At 41.3% G+C, this 15,717-nt stretch overlaps 1 protein-coding gene across 1 annotated transcript; it reads left to right on the top strand.

The window, feature by feature from the left end:
• The first annotated feature begins 9,244 nt into the window (after positions 1-9,244).
• LOC141153275 (uncharacterized) lies at positions 9,245-15,393 on the top strand. Its single transcript, XM_073637984.1, has 2 exons — positions 9,245-9,469; positions 12,003-15,393. The coding sequence occupies exons 1-2, from the start codon at positions 9,395-9,397 to the stop codon at positions 12,945-12,947; spliced, it is 1,020 nt and encodes a 339-aa protein (XP_073494085.1). The 5' UTR covers positions 9,245-9,394; the 3' UTR covers positions 12,948-15,393.
• Positions 15,394-15,717: the final 324 nt, after the last annotated feature.

Genomic DNA, 15,717 nt, shown 5'->3' on the forward strand with positions numbered 1-15,717 from the left:
ACACGCCTCAAACACGTCTTCTCCAGAGGTGCTCCAGGTGCGCTGAACGGCTGTGGAGAAAATCGAATCTGCCCGAAGATTTCCTCGATTATAAATTTATGCTGAAAACATATAACTCTGCCCTTCACCTCTCCAAACAAACCTACTTTAACAATCTCATCATCTCACTTTCCAATAATCCTAAATTCCTCTTTGACACGTTTCATTCTCTCCTCAATCAAACAGCACAGGCCCTGACCACCGACCTCAGTGCTGACGATCTGGCCAATTATTTCAAAGAAAAAATTGATCATATCCGACAGGAAATTTTCTCCCAATCCCCAAATGTTATGCATGCTCTCCCCCGCCACATTGTATCTTGCACACTGTCTGACTTCGAACCAGTCACGGAAGATGAAGTGATCAGGCTCCTTGCATTTTCTCACCCTACTACCTGCACCAGTGACCCTATTCCCTCACATCTCCTTCAGTCCCTTTCTCCAGCTGTCACCACTCACCTAACTAAAATTTTCAACCTCTCCCTCTCATCTGGTATCTTTCCCTCTTCTTTTAAACACGCCAGCATACATCCATTACTTAAAAAACCATCCCTTGACCAGAACTGCACGGCCAACTACAGACCTGTTTCCAATCTTCCATTTATCTCTAAACTCCTGGAACGCCTGGTCCATTCCCGTCTAATCCGCTATCTCTCAGACAACTCTCTTCTTGACCCTTTACAATCTGGTTTCCGCTCTTTACATTCTACTAAAACTGCCATCACTAAAGTCTCTAATGATCTACTAACAGCTAAATCTAATGGTTACTAGAGGAAAAAATTGCTCTGTATGCAGACGATCTCTTATTATTTTTGGGTGATCCATCTGAATCATTGAGTCGTGCCATGCAGATAATTGAGAGTTCTGGGGCGATATTGGGGCTGAAGATTAACTGGTCCAAATGAGTCTTGTTTAAAGTGGATCGAGAGATAGAATTGACAAATAGAGAAAAGGAAGCTGATAACTTGCAGTGTAAAATAGTATTTAAATACTTGGGAATACAAATATCTGTACCGGTATCAGATTATCTTAATATCAATTTATCGCCATTGCTTCAAAAATTGAAAACTAAAATAGATATATGGAATAAACTACATATAACGGTGGTGGGGAGAATAAACCTTTTTAAAATGATCTTGATGCCCAAGTTGTTGTATATCTTGCATAACGCTCCTATGTGGATACCTAAAAAGAGATTTAAGTCCTTAAATGTGATGATCAGAGCTCTGGTATGGGGGAAGAAGCAGGCAAGAATAAAGCTAGAAATTCTCCAAAGGTCCAAGGAGGAGGGTGGACTGGCGCTGCCAAACCCGGAAATATATTTTCTGGCAGCACAGAGTCAATATTTTAGAGGGTGGTCATGTTTCGGATCTGGCGGATCTCTTAAAAGAATATTGGAGTATTCCATTGGGGAAAGACAGATACTTGAGGGCCTGGAGGGAGGAGACATGAATAGGTTGGGGGAAAAAATGCCTACAATAGATCTCATACACAAAACCTGGAACATAGTAAAGAAAGTAAGGGGAGTGAAGGGACTAACTAAATTTACTCCTATATGGAATAATAATAATCTCCCAGAGATACAAAAGATTGGTATTATAAGAGAATGGACAGGTAGAGGAATTAATTATATGTATCAAATAATGGAGGGGGGAAGTCTTAAACTCTTCTCGCAGTTACAGAGGGAATTCTTGTTGCCAAATACAGAATGGTATCACTATGGGCAGGTTAATCATCCAATTAAATCCCAAAGAACCAAACAACGACTGGTAGTAGAAGCAGATCTAGTACTGGAGTATATGTGTCAGGAGGTGGGTGCCAGGGGGGTAATCTCGGGCACGTATAGAGACTTAATGCCTACTTTTCTCCTGTAGTTTCCACTGAGATCTAAAAGTAAGTGGGAAGAGGAAGTGGGACTCATAAGAGAAGATATTTGGGAAACCATACAGGAGTATATACCTAAGCTTTCTATGAGCGAACCTGCAAGACTGTCGCCTATTTATGTAATTCACAGAGTCTATAGATCTCCGCTAATTATGCACAAAATGGGGCTGAGGGTTAATTCAGAATGCCCAAGATGTGGAAAAGGGGAGGCGGGCATATTTCACATGATGTGGGAATGCCCCAGACTATTAAGGTTTTGGTCTGGGGTTCTTGCTATGATTGAAGGTGCGTATAGATGCGGGGTCTCTGGGGACCCTATTACATGCTTGTTGGGCTATGTAGAAGAAATATTAGCTTTATTGTGCTAGGAAAGTTATAGCAAGAAATAGGATTGGAGCTGACCCCCCCTCCGGGGAAGAATATTCTAAACAAGTAGAGTACATTATACCGATGGAAAGAGGTGTATATGAAAAAAAGAGGGAAACAGAATATATTTGGGAAAATATGGGAGCCTTGGATGCAATATAAGGGAATTTGAGAGTACTGAGTTTAAACATGTATCATACAGTATAAACTAGCATTTATGTGATGCACCTCTGGTTTTCTACCATAATTGTTTAATAGGAGTTTTTTTTGGTCTTTGTTTCTGAAGACACAACATAGGGGAGGGGTAGGCTGTCGGAATGAGTGTGGGGGGGGGGATTGAAGGGATGTTTATGTATCTTATGTATTCTTTCACAATTTATTTCTTTGAGAAATATTGTATGATCAAAATATGTTTAATAAAAATTTATTTGATTTAAAAAAATCTAATGGTCACTGCTCCCTGCTGATTCTCCTGGATCTCTCTGCAGCATTTGACACTGTGGATCACCAGCTCCTCCTCACTATGCTCCGCACTATTGGCCTCAAGGACACTGTTCTCTCCTGGTTCTCCTCCTATCTCTCTGACCACTCCTTCTCGGTGTCTTTTGCCGGCTCCTCTTCTTCTCCCCTTCCCGTCGGGGTTCCTCAAGGATCAGTCCTAGGCCCCCTTCTTTTCTCCTTATACACAGCTCCTATTGGACAAACAATCAGTAGAATCGGTTTTCAGTACCATCTCTATGCTGATGACACCCAATTATACACCGCTGCTCCGGACATCACCCCTGCATTACTACAAAAGACCAGTGATTGTCTTTCTGCTGTGTCTAACATCGTGTCCTTCCTCTGCCTAAAACTGAATCTGTCAAAAACTGAACTACTCGTCTTTCCTCCCTCCACTAACCTACCTATGCCCGATATTGCCATTCCCGTTTGTGGCTCCACCATTACTCCCCAGCAACAAGCCCGCTGTCTTGGGGTCATTTTTGATTCAGATCTTTTTTTCACTCCTCACATCAAATCACTCGCTCGTTCAGGTCACCTACACCTCAAAAACATCTCAAGAATCCGGACTTTTCTTACCTTTGACTCGGCAAAAACTCTTACTGTAGCTCTTATTCATTCTCGATTCGACTATTGCAACTCTTTACTAATCGGTCTCCCTCTTACTAAACTCTCCCCTCTCCAATCCGTCCTTCATGCAGCAGTCAGGATCATATTCCTCGCCAACCGCTACATCGATGCCTCTTCCCTGTGCCAGTCATTGCATTGGTTGACCATCCAATATAGAGTTCAATTTAAACTTATCACGCTTACCCACAAAGCGCCCCATGCTTCAGTACCCCCCTACATCTCCTCCCTTGTCTCAGTCTACCACCCTACACATGCCCTCCGTTCTACCAGTGACTTAAAACTAAAATCCTCCATAATCTGAACTTCCCACTCCCTTGTCTACAAAATTTCTCACGTGCTGCGCCAATTCTTTGGAATACACTACCCAGGACAGTTCGATTAATTCCCAATACCCACAGTTTCAAGCGGACCCTAAAAACTCATTTCTTTAGACTGGCGTATCGCCTAAACACAATATCTGTCCATTTTCCCCCATATTAAAATCTTCTTGAATTTCAGGTTCATACCATCCATGCACTTAATAGCCTGGGTCTGGACTGTACACATACTGGCTGTATTATTATTTATCCTATTTAGTATATCAAGGCTGCATTATACAATATATGTACTTTTTACCTTTTGTGTCTCCCCCATTTCCTCATAGACTGTAAGCTTGCCAGCAGGGCCCTCACTCCTTTTGATTTGAGAAATGCTTTTTCTGAATTGTTTGTATAAGTCTTCCCAAAATTGTAAAGTGCTATATGTTGGTGCTATAAAAATAAAAATTATTATTATTATATTATTATTATTATTATATTGGGCCCCACATAGTCCTCCATACAGAATAATGGGCCCCACATAGTCCTCCATACAGTATAATGGGCCCCACATAGTCCTCCATACAGAATAATGGGCCCCACATAGTCCTCCATACAGTATAATGAGCTCCACATAGTCCTCCATACAGTATAATGGGCCCCACATAGTCCGCCATACAGTATAATGGCCCCACATAGTCCTCCATACAGTATAATGGGCCCCACATAGTCCGCCATACAGTATAATGGGCCCCACATAGTCCTCCATACAGAATAATGGGCCCCACATAGTCCTCCATACAGTATAATGAGCTCCACATAGTCCTCCATACAGTATAATGGGTCCCACATAGTTCGCCATACAGTATAATGGCGCCACATAGTCCTCCATACAGTATAATGGGCCCCACATAGTCCGCCATACAGTATAATGGCCCCACATAGTCCTCCATACAGTATAATGGCCCCACATAGTCCTCCATACAGTATAATGGGCCCCACATAGTCCTCCATACAGTATAATGGACCCCACATAGTCCTCCATACAGTATAATGGGCCCCACATAGTCCGCCATACAGTATAATGGCCCCACATAGTCCTCCATACAGTATAATGGCCACACATAGTCCACCATACAGTATAATGGGCCCCGCATAGTCCTCCATAAAGGATAATGGGCCCCACATACTCCTCCATACAGTATAATGAGCTCCACATAGTCCTCCATACAGTATAATGGCCCCACATAGTCCTCCATACAGTATAATGGGCCCCACATAGTCCTCCATACAGAATAATGGGCCCCACATAGTCCTCCATACAGAATAATGGCCCCACATAGTCCTCCATACAGAATAATGGGCCCCACATAGTCCTCCATACAGAATAATGGCCCCACATAGTCCTCCATACAGAATAATGGGCCCCACATAGTCCTCCATACAGAATAATGGCCCCACATAGTCCTCCATACAGTATAATGGCCCCACATAGTCCTCCATACAGTATAATGAGCTCCACATAGTCCGCCATACAGAATAATGGCCCCACATAGTCCTCCATACAGTATAATGGCCCCACATAGTCCTCCATACAGTATAATGAGCTCCACATAGTCCGCCATACAGAATAATGGCCCCACATAGTCCTCCATACAGTATAATGGCCCCACATAGTCCTCCATACAGTATAATGGCCCCACATAGTCCTCCATACAGAATAATGGCCCCACATAGTCCTCCATACAGAATAATGGGCCCCACATAGTCCTCCATACAGAATAATGGCCCCACATAGTCCTCCATACAGTATAATGGCCCCACATACTCCTCCATACAGTATAATGAGCTCCACATAGTCCTCCATACAGTATAATGGCCCCACATAGTCCTCCATACAGTATAATGGGCCCCACATAGTCCTCCATACAGAATAATGGGCCCCACATAGTCCTCCATACAGAATAATGGCCCCACATAGTCCTCCATACAGAATAATGGGCCCCACATAGTCCTCCATACAGAATAATGGCCCCACATAGTCCTCCATACAGAATAATGGGCCCCACATAGTCCTCCATACAGAATAATGGCCCCACATAGTCCTCCATACAGTATAATGGCCCCACATAGTCCTCCATACAGTATAATGAGCTCCTCATAGTCCGCCATACAGAATAATGGCCCCACATAGTCCTCCATACAGTATAATGGCCCCACATAGTCCTCCATACAGTATAATGGCCCCACATAGTCCTCCATACAGAATAATGGCCCCACATAGTCCTCCATACAGAATAATGGGCCCCACATAGTCCTCCATACAGAATAATGGCCCCACATAGTCCTCCATACAGTATAATGGCCCCACATACTCCTCCATACAGTATAATGAGCTCCACATAGTCCGCCATACAGAATAATGGCCCCACATAGTCCTCCATACAGTATAATGGCCCCACATAGTCCTCCATACAGTATAATGGGCCCCACATAGTCCTCCATACAGAATAATGGGCCCCACATAGTCCTCCATACAGAATAATGGCCCCACATAGTCCTCCATATAGAATAATGGGCCCCACATAGTCCTCCATACAGAATAATGGCCCCACATAGTCCTCCATACAGTATAATGGCCCCACATACTCCTCCATACAGTATAATGAGCTCCACATAGTCCGCCATACAGAATAATGGCTCCACATAGTCCTCCATACAGTATAATGGCCCCACATAGTCCTCCATACAGAATAATGGGCCCATTCTTAAAATGCCAAAAACAGTAAAAATACACAAAGGCAAGAACAAAAACAAACTCCATTGTAGTGCTTTTACATGTCACTAATGCCTCACATCTAACAACAGTCTGCAACTTTTTTTGGCCACAAAAACACAACGAAAAAAAATACAGCAAAATGACCACAAAATATTTTTTTTGTATGAAGACAGCCACATGAAAAAATTCCACCGGTGTAATCAGAGTTTTGGATCCCTGCCATCCGTGTGCTGTACGGGTTTTTCACTGACCCATACACTTGTATTGTCTCTCTTCAGGATACTGGAAAAAATGGGCATGTGAACAGCACCATAGATAGAACACGCACCCGTTAAAATCTGTAAAAAGCCCCAAATGGGTGACAAACCGTCTGTATAGGATTTACAATGATGACATTGAACTACTAAAGACTAAAAACATAATAACTTGGGAAAAAGAACTCCAAGTTCAAATAGACATATCACAACTCTCTTCATCTCTAGACATCATTTACTCGAACACTCTGTGTGCTTCTCTACATGAGTCCCACTATAACATCTTGTCTAGATGGTACTGGACACCGGAGAGAATTTATCAAATCTCACCATCGACATCATCCGACTGTTGGAGGGTTGCGGGAAGATGGGGACCCTCTCACATATTTTCTGGGGTTGTCCTAAACTCAATAATCTTTGGACAGAGGTTAGAAACCTTATTAAAAACCTCACTAGCTTACGAATTTCCCTTAATCCACAATTGGTTCTTCTGCTGCTAGGTATACTTTCCCCAACAATCTAAGGCATATAATTTGTCACATTTTAATAACTACTTAAATTGTTGATAGCTTCTTGTTGGAAACAAGTTGAAGTTCCAACCATAGCAGACGTAATAGACAGAGTTTCTATCCACAATATCTATGAATACAATATAGCCCTTAGACAGAAGGACTTGAATAAATATAAATTTAAATGGGATATTTGGTCGCGAAACTTTATGCCAAACTTCATTTCTTGACACTCCATTAACATTGTGAAACTACGATTTTTGAATTCTGATTCAATAACGGTGTATTTATATCATTTTGTTTAATTCACTAACTGAATGTAGTTCCGAAACGTAGGCTATGATACTCTTTGTAAGAATTCGGGATGTTAAAAGTAATGTATTACCCTTTTGGTTAACCAATTTGTATGATTATGTTGTAAGTTCCTTTTATGTTGTCTGTTTTTCCCCTTTCCCCAATTTTATGTTCTTTCCTTGTAAATCTGTGATTAAAACATATTGCATAGATATATCTGTATTATATGATAATAACTCACATTTGTTATATCTACAATTACCACTCTGTATAATATAATACCTAAAGTATTTACAGTTTTGTTAATTGAAAACTTAATAAAAATATTTTAAAACAAAATCTGTAAAAAAACGGATACAACCCTCTGATCTTCTTACCTAGGTAGTAATAATAGCACAGACCGAAAAACGCACACAAAGCCTACCAGTTATCTCCTTTTTCTATTGCACAAGTGTCAGTCTACACTGCCGCACTGGAATTGTGTTCATGAACCTGAAAACTCCGGATGAGCACAGCCAAAAGGGTGACAGTGGAAATTGTGCTGGTGAGAAGTGATTTGGAAAAAGACTGTGTTAGGCTATGTGCAGACAAACTTTTCTTAGGTTGTTTTTTTCGTATCTTCAAGAATTTTGGAACAGGTTTTTTTCCTGAAGCCATTTTTTTTGCAGCCTTTTGATTGGACAATGCCTTGTCGGGAGCAGATTCCACAAGGATCTTCTTGACATGAACTTCTTTTTTTTTTTTTTAGCAGATCCTCTCCAAAAACTCCTCAAAAAGATTCTGTGTGCACATGTCCTTTGGCGCCATTCCGACGATGAGCTTTTGGTGAGTTTTCAAAGTTGCCAAATTTTGGAAAACTGCAGGTAACCTATTATACTTAATGGGTGCAGAAAATAGGCAACATCAAAAGCTCATCATGGGAACGTAGCCTAAGGCTGTGTACACACGTTGCGGTTTGTTTTTTTCAGTGCAGATTTGTCACAAATCCTCAAGGGTTTTCTGATCCCAGCAAAGGGAATGAGAATCCTGAAGTCTCATGCACACGGTTCTTGTTTGTGACTTGCGGATGTGTATCTCCGTGTCAATTCCTTCTGATTTTTGCTGCAGATTTCACCCATAATAATGAATGAGGAAAATCTGCACCAAAAACGTAAGCAAAAAAAGCATCAAAAATGCACTTTTTTTCCTGCCAAGAGATGCAGAAATGTCTGTACCAAATACTTAACGTGTTCCCTAAAGAGAATGAACACGTTCATTTCAATGGAAAAACTTTGCGCTGTTCACATGTTCAGGCTTTTGAATGTTTTTTAACCACTTCAGGTTTCTAAAAACGCCAAACTGTTCAGAGAAGTGACCGGTCCATTCTTCTGGCATTTATTGTCTTCTGATTGAAAAGCTTGGCGGGTTTAAAAGACGTGGTGTGCACAAAGCCGAAGGGTGTGTTCTCCAAAAAAACAATGAGGAGTTAAAAAACTAGGAGTTTTCATTTAGAGACTTGGAACAATGAAGAGTTTAAAAAACTAGGAGTTTTCATTTATTGAGTTAGAAACTTTCTGTTCCAAAAACTGCTGTAAAAAAAAAAATCCTCTGTGTGAACATAACCTAAGAATGTAGAGGGAGCTGCTGAGACATCTCATCATCGAGCTGAGGAGGAGGAGGAGGGAAAGTTTTGGGATGGAACTTTTTTTTGTGCAGTGATCCTGGATAATGCAGGGTCAGTGTGGATGGGTGGGACTGGCAGAGGCGGAACCATGAGGGTCTCAACCATCTGCCCTTATTACAAACATTTGAGTTTTTTGCAGAACACGAGGTGGAAGTGATTTAAGGGACCTCCAGACCTCTGATGCCAGCAAGACCTCTTAGCATGCCCTCCAGCATGCTCAGCCCCTTCCCTGAGCTGGACACAGACCTCCCCAAGGTAAAGCAAGAGCACATGCCTGCTGCTGGGATGGGGGTGTAGGCATGCCCAAAAAACTTGTTGCATGCTCAAAATGTCTGGTAATGATCCTTAATGTGTTTTTTTTTTTCTACATAATTGGTGCAATATGATTGCTCCAATGTAACAGGAACTTTTCTGACTTTTTTTAATTTCTTGTCTGATTTCTCTAAAACTGACTCCATTGTGTCCATAGACTGCACTGAGTGGGATGGGATTTTATTCTGAATCTCTGATTTTTGAATCAGAGATTTCCTTGTTATGAATTGCAGGATCTGATTGTCTCATGTAACCAATACTATTCTATTATTTGTGCATCCCTGACTGGAGCCAGCGCTAACATGGTGCATGACCAGAATTCAGGACAGTTTATGGATTATTGGCTTCCTGGTTTTGCAGATAAATATCAGGTTTTTTTAGTGCATTTTCTCTGTAGGTGTCTGCACCAAAATATGCAATAGCTATCTGCTACTTATTTATTTGTTTCCCATCTGGAGTTTGGAGCAGAATCTGCTTCCAAATCCTCCTTTAAAAAAAATTGTTTGAACATGCCCTCCTAGTGTGTGGTTTTGTTTTTTTTTTTCCTCCCAAAGCCAGGAATGGATCATAACTGGAGGACTCCTGTAAGGGCCTGTGCACACATTGCAGATTTGTCACTTTTTTTTTTATTTATTTCTGCTCTTTGTCACCAAACCTGAAGGGTTTCCTGATTCCAGGCAAATGAATAGGAATCCTGAAGTCTCATGCACGCTTTGCTTATTTTGTGACTTGTAGATTTACATCTGCATCAAGTCAATTCTTTCAGTGATTTCACTCTTATTAATGTATAGGGGGGAATCTGCACTAAAAATTCTGCAAAAATGTGCATTTTCTTGCAGCTGTTTTTTTTTTTTTTTTTTCCAGCCAAGAGATAGACCTTTCTGCACCGAATAATTAAAATAATAATGCTGTGTGTGACCCCTTTTTTTTTTTTTTTTTTTTTTTTTAAAGCAATAGAAACCCTATGTTTAATAAAAAAAAAAAAAAATTGCTAACATTTAGTCTGAAATGCCAAAATGTGACTGAGCCCTGTAATTATTAGTCTGATTGTAAGGTCTAGTTCATAATTTTCTGTTTTAGGTGCAGATTCTTAAGCCTTTCAGCCCCACTATCAGTATTTGGTCAGTATTTATTCTCATTAGTGGGAGCCAAAACCAGGAGTGGGTGATAAATGCAGAATTGGTGACTTGTTTCTATTATACTTTTCTCTGATTGTTCCTCACCTGGTTTTGGCTCCCACTCCTGAGAAAAAATACTGACCAAATACTGATAGTGGGGCTGTGGCCTCAGCTGCAAATACTGATGTGTTAGCAGGAAAAACACAGCATAAAATACATGCATTTTTGACACATTATTAATGTATTTTTCCTGTTCATTACTATGGGTGAAATCTGCTGAAAGAATTGAGGTGCTGCAGATTTAAATCTGCAAGGAAGTAAACAAGCAGCGTGTGCACGAGACTTCAGGAATCTTTTTGCTGTAGCTAGGAAATCCTTCAGGATTTGTGTTTCTGAACCAGAAACTCAAACACTGTGTGAACACACACCTAGCACTTCAAATCTGCAGCGCAGGTCAACTTTTGGCTGCAGATTTCCTTAAAGGGGTATCTTCAAATTTGAACGTCCATGAAATAGAGGATAACGTTCTGACCACTGGGGCTCCCCAGCGATCTTGAGAACTGGGGTTCTGAAGAGCCCCCTGTGAATGAAGGGGTTGATTCGCCATTCCTTTCATTCTAATGGGAGTGCTGAAGACCGGCCAAGCGTAGTGCTCTGCAGTCTCCGGCGCTCCACTTAAGAATGAATCATCCACTGCTCCATTCACATGGGGCTTTTCAGAGTTCCAGTTCTCAGGATCACTAGTTGCCCACCCTCCCCCAGCTGGACCCTCAGCGATTGGATTGTTATTCTCTATCCTAAGGATGGAGGAATTCCTTTTGACATAATACCCCTTGAAGACCTCCTCTACCTTGTTGGTATTGTAAGATCTTGTGCACAGAAACCTACAGCATAGCTGTCCAATATGGAATTATCCTTCATTTTCTTATCCGAAACGAGTCAGCCATGTCCATTCATTTATAACGCGAGTTACACAATACCATAAATTCACATTCTAGTCGCTTACATTCTACCACTGGAGACACATCCAGATACCCTGAGACCATACCCAACACTAGCAGCTCTATGGTTTATGTTGCTAGAAGATGTCCTGTGGGAACATAACTTTACATTGCCCAATGTTGGGAACTGAAAGTTGGACAAGGTCGTTATCAGTAACTTTAGGGTATACAAGTCCTTTTTTGAATTTTGCCTACAAGAATCACTGAACTGGGCCAATCATAGATTTGTAGGTTCTTGTCATGTATCCATCTGATTTGGTTCCCATAAGGTTAGTGTATGTCATTGCAAAGTTTCTGGATCCCAAAAGTCAACATTAAACTTTTTTTTTTTTGTTCTGTTTTCATCTTTTTTTATAGGATTTTGTATCCCTGCTGGCGGGGGTAAACATGGAAAGTCCTGGGAAGGAGCAGTCAAGTACGCACTCTTCCTGTCCCGTCAACCTCAACGAAGGCCCAGAGGACCAGGAACTCTTGACAGATTCTGCTATATGGCCTCTACAAAGCCCATGGAGTCCAGATTCTGAGTTGCCCTCTTCAAATGCCCAAAGACTTATCCCCTTTCAAGCAGACCGCTCCGTTAGCATGATTGAGGAAACTAAAAAGTCTCCGCCCGCTTCAAGGCCACCTGCATCCCGATACAAGACTGAGCTGTGTCGCACTTTCCATGAGAGCGGTTCCTGCAAATATGGCTCCAAGTGTCAATTCGCTCATGGGGCTGGAGAGCTGCGGGGACTGAACCGTCATCCCAAGTACAAGACGGAGCTGTGCCGGACTTATCACACCATTGGTTTCTGTCCGTATGGGTCACGTTGTCACTTTATCCACAATGCTGAGGAACAGAGGTTCAACACCAGCCACAATGGTCACCGTCCACTTCTGAGACACAGCGTCAGCTGCTCTGGAATACCATCATCGTCTTCTTCATCGTCCTCCTCTTCTCTGTCCCTTCTCTCTGCCTCCTTTGCTTCTTCACTCGCTTCCTTATCCCCCTTCTCTCCTAGCCCAGTGAGCCCAACTTTTATTCCATTTGCCAGTGTTGGCTCTGACTCCTTACCTGCTTCTCCGGTTCCACTAGGTCTACCATCTTTTGCATCAGTGTCTCCACCTCACGCAACTGTGCAGAATCCTTTGGTAGATAGTCTTCAGCTGCAGGTCTCTCCCTGGTTACAACAAGGGGATCCAAAGATGGCAGAGAAGTGGGATCCCTTGCAACAACCTGAGGAGGTAGAAGAATCAACATCTGCTTGTGATAACTCTCAGGAAGCAAAGCGTCTTCCAATTTTCAGCTTCCTCTCAGACTAAGCAGCCTTCCTGTTGCTTCCAAGCTCCTTTGTGATCAGCTGCCTTTGACTGTCTATTGGTATTGAGCACTCAGGAGAGCGGCGGTCTAGAATGTGACTTGGGTATTTGAGGATCTCTTAGACTGTTCTTCTAGATGGAGCAAGTCTTGCTTTGGACATGCTTGTTAGAATCTACTTCTTTGTAATCTTTAAGGGGAATGGGCACTTTGAGCAATGGATCCATCCAATTGTCCTTGGACAAGGGTGCATACTACTGGCCAGTCATATAAGGGATTAGGGACCAAAAATGGGCTGAAAATTGGGTTTTTAATGGGTCCAAAAGTGTTGGTAAAAAAATGTGACTTGTTTAACTGATGGTTACAGTTCTGGCTGGCTTCACACAAAGCTTTTTTTGTAAGTTTTTGAGCCAAAGCCAAAAAGTGGATACAGTAGGAAAGATATTTTACCATCATTTATCGTTACCATTCATTCCACTTCTGCTGCTTTTAATTAAAAAACAAACAAACTGTGTGAAACAACCCTTATGGTGGGTTTACATGGTGCAATCTAGGCCTCTGATCTCTAAACGACTGCCTATATGCAACCTGTTTGGCGGTCATTTAATAGCCGACTGAGACCAGCCATTGTCGTTGGAGCCTTGGTGAGTTTTTTTTTTTTCTTAAGATGTCTAGATGTGCTTATATTCTATAAGGTTCATTAAGAATTACTCTGCGTTTGTCGGTCCATTAACCAAGGATCAACTATTGGTATTTCATAGGAAGACTAAAGTAGAGAACCATCAAATTTGGTTCTTGGTCTAAATAGATAGGCAAACTTCTTGGCATCTTAGATGACTTCAGAAATATTACTCCGTTGACCTTTTATCACTTCTAGAACTTCAAAGGTTGGTTCTCTAGGTATTCTCATTATTTATTGTACTTGGACCTCCCTATGTATAGTCAACACTTGCCTTCTAGATCAGTTGGGTAGATGGAAGGAGCACCATAGAACATGAGTGGTACCATTAATGGACAATGAACCTTCATTTCATTACATTTTTTTTGTGAGGGATTACCTGTGACATCTAAAAAAAAAACATGATCTTCCAGCCCAAACCCTCACTACGATCAGATGTTATGCTTGGTTGCGTTTTCTATGGGAACACCCAAGTGTAGGTTATGTATCCTCTAAATCCTAGTCTTTGCTTTTTAGTGCTCTAGTAAATCCTCCGGTGCTGTGTATGTAAAATACCAGTTCGGGGCAGTCGCCAACTTTTTTTTTTTTTTTTTTTTTTTTTTTGATTTTAAAGCTGAAATTCAGTAACAATTTGTGCTGTGAACCAAAAAGAGAAACTTTTGAGTTTTTTTTGTTATCTTGTGTTTTTTAGTTAATTTTTATTTTGGTAGTATTTAAATTCTTAGTTTTATCTTTATCATTTTTTTTAAGGCATCGATCTGTCAGTCTGCATCTACACATGCATCATGTCTATAGCCACCATAGCTCCTGGTTGCAATGTAGGTGCGCACTAAGGCTACATTCAGTTTGGGACTCTCTTATTTTGGGGGTCCCAGCAGTGACCATAAACTTTTTTTCCTATTAATAGGTGAAAACAACAAAAAAAAGCATTTTAAAAAGGGACTTGATCATGAAGTTTGCTTTGGGGGATGTCCACTGACAAAAATTTGAGCAACGCCAAAGGAGCTACACCAAGCCTCAAGGAATCCCAGTAGGTAGTGTCTTAAATATTTCACACAAAAAAAAAGTTATATCCCAAATTAATCGTCTATGGAACATTAAAGAAATCCTTAGATACTAACCTGCTCTCTACATTGGCAATAATTGCTTTCTTGTTGGGTCCCTGATCATGGATCTCCACCCCCTCCCCCCAAAAAAAATTCTAGCCTCTGTTCCAGTCCATAACTACCTCAACGGGTCATGTTTTCAGGATTTTAACATCAGTCCTCTGGGATATCTCCAAATTATGAAGTCTTGGTGGACACTTGAGGTCTAGTGTTGAGGAGCATTGGTTTCTAAACCAGAGGAAGATGTTCCTTTGGACTTTCCTTGTGATGAAGAACCCCTTTCATATGGAGACCATAAACTTGCACCGTGATGGATATGTTTGTGCATAATATTGGGTGGGGGATTGCTCCAGCTGCTAAAAGTAAACCATTAATTTATTCAGTTCAATATCTAATAACTTCAAGTTTTCCTAAAGGGCTTTCGTCCCACTGTCCATATGGGGGGACATGGTGACCAACCCAGGGCTTCTGGAAAGCCTTACCTTGAAGTTAAGAACGAGACCAAATATTAATCTTATTCTAATTTATTTGTAAAGCTTTATGGTTTTTCCCGTGAACCAGAAAATGTAATTTAAGTGACAGGATAATATAATGGAGCTGTCGATGTGTTGGCAGTGATGCAATTTTTCTTAATATTTTATTGTAACTTATTGCATTTCTTTTTTTACTCGGTGTAACTCATTTTGGATACCACTTGATGATAACTTATTTTCATTTAATTTGCCTTGTTACTAATTTTAATGATTAAATAAACCAACTGTTTATTATGTACCTTGTGTGCCATGTTACTCGATGGGGGGGGGGGGGTTTAGCTCAGCACGTACTTGGGTGGGGGCATTGACGATTTGTTTTTTCCACGGTACTATAGAGCCTGTTGGTGCTAAAATATAATGGTTATACAGCCATTGTGGAGTGGATCATACACTGGGATCTATGTACTGCTGACAATATGGGTGAACCCATTTCTGATCCCCGCTTGGGTACCCAATG

Source organism: Phyllobates terribilis, unplaced genomic scaffold, assembly GCF_046119375.1.
Source record: "Phyllobates terribilis strain yellow unplaced genomic scaffold, ASM4611937v1 Scaffold_7__3_contigs__length_470593459, whole genome shotgun sequence".
Classification (NCBI taxonomy): domain Eukaryota; kingdom Metazoa; phylum Chordata; class Amphibia; order Anura; family Dendrobatidae; genus Phyllobates; species Phyllobates terribilis.